This window comes from Impatiens glandulifera, chromosome 3, assembly GCF_907164915.1.
Source record: "Impatiens glandulifera chromosome 3, dImpGla2.1, whole genome shotgun sequence".
Lineage (NCBI taxonomy): Eukaryota > Viridiplantae > Streptophyta > Magnoliopsida > Ericales > Balsaminaceae > Impatiens > Impatiens glandulifera.
The window spans coordinates 61,642,381-61,647,670 of NC_061864.1; the positions used below are offsets into that span (position 1 = coordinate 61,642,381).

A 5,290-nucleotide genomic window follows, 5' to 3' on the forward strand; every position below is an offset into this window, starting at 1 on the left:
ATTATTTTTATATAAAGTCAAAATAAGATAAATTGAAAAAGAATTAGGACTTATGAGAAATGCTCTAAAACAAATTGAACTGATTTTTTGTTTGTTTGATTATTTCTTAAGTAAAGGCCAAGCCCAAGCCCAAGCCAAGCCCGAAGCCCAACCCAACCCAAGAAATTTAATAAATTAATATTTAATAAACTTTTAATATTTCAAAAGCTAGAATTTGTAGATGTATTTCGTTACATATATAAAATCAAATTTCGTTTTAACATTTTGGAAACAGACTTATTCTCTGTAATAAGTTAATACAACTTTCATAATAATAATAATAATAATAATAATAATAATAATAATAATAATAATAATAATAATAATAATAATGATAATGATCTCTTTTAACTTAAAATGTTTTGAGTGTAAATTGATTATGAATTAAATATTAATTAAATTTGAATTTTGCAATTAATTTGTTTAGAATTTGACTAGTGTATTAATTGTAGATAGCTGCTTATTTAGTTGATTCACCAAGTTGAATAAATTCTTTGGTGATTAGTCTCAATCAACTAGGATGTAAAAAAATAAAATAAAATAAATAAAAATAAAAATAAAAATAAAAATAAAAGACATACAAATACTTACGAGGACTTAGTTAATCAATTTCTTTTTAGTTGTTATTGTAAGATCTCTTTTATTCCATCTTAAAAAAAATGTGAAATAAATATTAATGATTTAATTGGTGGCATAATATGATTTCTCTATTAGTAATAAATAAAATTCAATAAACTGTATATGGTTAAAGAATAGTGTTTTTGCAATTAATCAATAAAATCCTATGCAAAGGAAAAAGAGCCTAAAGACATAGAAAGTGTCACATTGACACAATTTATTTTGTATTTGCATATATATATATATATGAATTATATATATATATATATATATATATATAATTCATATATATATATATATATATATATATATATATATATATATATATATAATTCATATATATATATATATATATATATATATAATTCATATATATATATATATATATATATATATATATATATATATATATATATATATATATATATATATATATATATATAAAAGATAATTCCAAATTTTAAAAATAAATAAATTAAAACGTATTTCGAATCAAAGTTAAACAGGCACATAATTTACTAAAAAAATTATATCTGACGGCTTATAATTTTTTAATTGATTAATATTTTTTTATCCATTTTCTATTCATTTAACCTATTTTTACATATTTATTATTTTATTAACTAACACATTTTACCTTTTATTAACAAATTTTAATCGTTCTAACCTATTTTTATTTTTTACTCAAGTCACATATTATCTTGTTATGATATTTTTGAGACTTCAACTTGTTTAATTGTTTATATTATAATATATATATAATTTTGAATTCCTCACTTAGTTGGGAGTACACATTGTAATTTTTTTTTATCTTCTAAATAATATAAATCGTTATTAGGTGTAGACCTAGATTCTCGTTATCATTAAAAAATTAGATCAACAAAAATTAAAGCCAAACAAAGTTCGAGGTTCATTCTTTACATACAACTTTTAGATGAAAGTTTTTTAAAAAGCTCAATTTATCCTTCAAACAATTTATTAAGACTCTTTTTTCATATGGAGGTGGACGAGAAAACTTGATAAATCAATTTAGGATACTAATTAACTTGTACTCTTCATTTTGGTTTTTATATTACTTGAAATGATATCTTTTTTCACTATGTTTAATTAAATTCTCATTACTTTACATTACCCATGTCTTATTAGATATGATATTATTACCCATGTTATCTTAGATATGATATTATTACCCATGTTATCTTATTAGATATGATATTATATAAAGAATTGTTATATATATATATATATATATATATATTTCTCAATAAGAAAACAATACAGCATTTAAAAGCAATCCATTATTAATTAATTCTTGAAGGCAATGAGAAGGGTTTTAATTACTTCATATAAATACTAATTTAGAGTTTAGATTATTAGTAAACAGCCGGTGAACTTTGATATCAATTTTATTATTCAAAGACTCCTCTTCAGGCTAGTTTAATCTACCTCTCAATGTCGTTAACATTAACTTAATTAGTTACTAATGATTGAATTTATTATATCATTACAGATATCCCTCCCATGATGAATATGCTGCAAACTATTTCCGTTTTTACAATATTTATGAATATTGTACACATCGGTTGGTACGTAGATGCTCTCCCGAAAATCATCTACGTAGCCAAAGACGGAACTGGTGAATTTTCTACCATTGGAGAAGCTATCAACGCGATTCCCAACTACGTTAAATTCCGAACGTATATAAAAATCAAACCTGGGAATTACACGGAAAATATTGTTGTTCCGAAAAGCAAAACTCGTCTGACGCTTCTAGGATCTGGAATCTACAAGACCATTGTCTCGGGCAGCAGGAGCAACAAAACTGGCTTTGCGACGGATAAAACTCCTACTGCAGGTATATATTGATATACACAAATTTAAGTGATTATATAACTCTAACAAAAAAAATATTGAATTTTGAATATTTTGTGTAGATATCTTCGGTGAAGGATTTGTTGCCAAAGACATCACTTTTGAAAATACTGCTGGCCCGTCAAACAACCAAGCTGTCGCATTGAAAAGCGAAGCCGAATTTTCTGCTTTCTATCAATGTAGGTTTCTTGGATTTCAAGACACTTTATATTCGAAATCAGGGAAGCAATTCTACCGAGAATGTGAAATTCACGGTACCGTGGACTTCATTATGGGAAACGCAGCTGTGGTTTTCCAAAATTGTGAAATTTTGGTGGGAAGATCTCTTCCGGGAAAATCAAATGTCATTACTGCCCAAGATAGAGATGATCCAACTAGCCTTACAGGAACAGTCTTCCACAATTGCACTTTCAAAGCGTCACGCGAATTGCAACCGGTTCTAACATCTTTCGAGACATATTTGGGACGACCATGGAAAGTGTACTCTAGGGTGGTAATCATGCAGTCATATATTGATAATCTTATCGATCCTAAGGGTTGGTTGGCGTGGGATCCAACTAGCCGATTAGATAAGTTGTACTATGGGGAATATGGTAACAAAGGCCCGGGTGCAGTTACCACGGGTAGAGTTACTTGGCCAGGTCGCATACTACTCAACACAACAACTCAAGCCTCTCCTTTCACTGTACGAAATTTTATCCAAGGCCACACATGGATTCCCGACCAAGTTCCTTATCATCTAGATTTAATATAGGTTAATTTATTATTATTTAGTTGGAGTTATATTATAATTATCTTTTTACTTGTGTTATGTATGTATGTAGCTAATGCTTTGTTATTTTTATTTATATAAACATATTTTTATGTACTTAATTTGATGCTCAATAGACAAAAATTGATAATTAAAGTTGTAGGCACCGACCCAAAATATTATAAAAATTGATAACTAAATCTGGTAAATCCTTTGAATATTCTTTAGTCTATTCTTCATTTAGGGTTGTCTTAAAGTTTTCCTCTGAACATTTAAAATGTTTAAATTTAATCCCAGAAATAGTCCGTGTGTCCTTAAGATTTCTGATGTGTTTTAAAATCGATTCAATTAATTTTATTATGGGTGAAATTTAAATCTCAAACTCTCTAAATCGATTCAATTAACTTTTTTTTTCTGATTTATTTGAATATTCCACCTATTCATTTAATTTAATTAAACTAAATAATTCTAAATTTCAAAATTAACTCCGAATTGAATTATAAAAGAATCAAGTTATTCCATAATCATAAATTTTAAATTATATTGAGAAATATTGATAAATAATATGCATGATTACAGTTATTTTCTAATTATTCTTAAATTCTGAATTATTTTAAATTTATTTAAATTAATGGATTATTTGAAAAAATACTTGAATTTCAAATTAAATTCAGCCATAAATGATCTAGACGAATGTTTATTCATGAGGTTGAAGAATTAGTTATGGATAAGGTTAGTTAATTGGGTATTAATGTTAACTAATTATATTATTTACAAATATATATATATATATATATATATATATATATATATATATATATATATATATATATATATATATATATATATATATATATATATATATAGAGTAATGATATGGAAAATAGAATATGCCAACACGGAATATTCTCTCCCCTCCTCTTATTAATTAATTTATCTCTGCCTCTTCTACGAATTAATTAATTTATCTCTGCCTCTTCTACGAATTAATTAATTTATCTCTCTTTCTCTTTCTCTTTCACTAATCAATTAATTTATCTCATTAATTAATTTATTTAAACCCTAAACTCTAAACCCTACTCTAAATCCTAAACCCTAATTAATATCTATATTAATATTAATTAATATTAAGGTTAGTTTAGTTGAATTATGAATTTATCAAAAAAATGAGTGAAAAAAAATTAATTTATTAATAATTAGTCACCAATTGTGTTGAGAGAAAATAATTAATAAGTCAATAAAAAAAATAATAAGAAAAAAAAGAGGGCATAAATAAATAAAAAATATTTAATAAATAAAGGAATTGAAAAGTCATAAAAATATAAAAAAAAAATAAAAGAGATAAATTTATAATTTAACTAAACAATAAACAATGATATTAATTAGGGTTTAGGGTTTAAGATTTAGGGTTTAGGATTTAGAGATTAGGGTTTAGTGAAAAAAAATTAATTAATAAATCCAACACATTATTATTATTTAAATATATTATTAAAATATTTAATGTGAGAATATATTGTAAGTGTTGAGTTATTTTACAAGTTAAATGAGAGAAAAAATTAATGAAATAATTAATCGTGATAATAAGGATAAATTAATTGGTAGAAGTATAAAAAAATAATTAGTAAGAAGAGAGAATATTCCGTGTTTAAAAAGGAATATTCTAGCACTTTCGCGGGCTCGAGCGTTCCCTATCATTACTCATATATATATATTAGTTAGTTTGTGTGAGTTATATAGTTTATAATATATTTTGTATTAAAATTACTTGAGATCTCTTTAGAATATTTAAGAATATTTTTACTTATATTTGATTTTGTGACTATATAAATACTTAATAAAATTACAATTCCCTTATGGTATTATAATCAATTTTGATCTAACGCTGAACATAATCGGAGAAGACTCGAAGAATCAACGTTAAAAATGGTGAAAATTTGAGAAGAAACAAGCAACAGAAGTCCTAACCCTAGCTATGGTACAAATTCTTTTCCTACGTTCAATCAACCTCAA

The 5,290-nt window shown here is 24.8% G+C and overlaps 1 protein-coding gene across 1 annotated transcript; it reads left to right on the top strand.

Annotated features, from left to right (window-relative positions):
• Positions 1-2,220: 2,220 nt before the first annotated feature.
• LOC124930571 (pectinesterase-like) lies at positions 2,221-3,283 on the top strand. The gene is made up of 2 exons (XM_047470903.1): positions 2,221-2,512; positions 2,592-3,283. Exons 1-2 carry the CDS (start codon positions 2,221-2,223, stop codon positions 3,281-3,283), a joined length of 984 nt encoding a protein of 327 aa, XP_047326859.1.
• The last annotated feature ends 2,007 nt before the right edge of the window (positions 3,284-5,290 follow it).

What these genes read in the sequence shown, in the direction of transcription:
- LOC124930571 (XM_047470903.1), top strand. Translation starts at nt 2,221, where the DNA reads ATGAATATTGTACACATCGGTTGGTACGTAGATGCTCTCCCGAAAATC. An exon ending in GGATAAAACTCCTACTGCAG is followed by an intron (nt 2,513 to 2,591) that starts GTATATATTGAT and finishes TATTTTGTGTAG; the next exon opens with ATATCTTCGGTGAAGGATTT.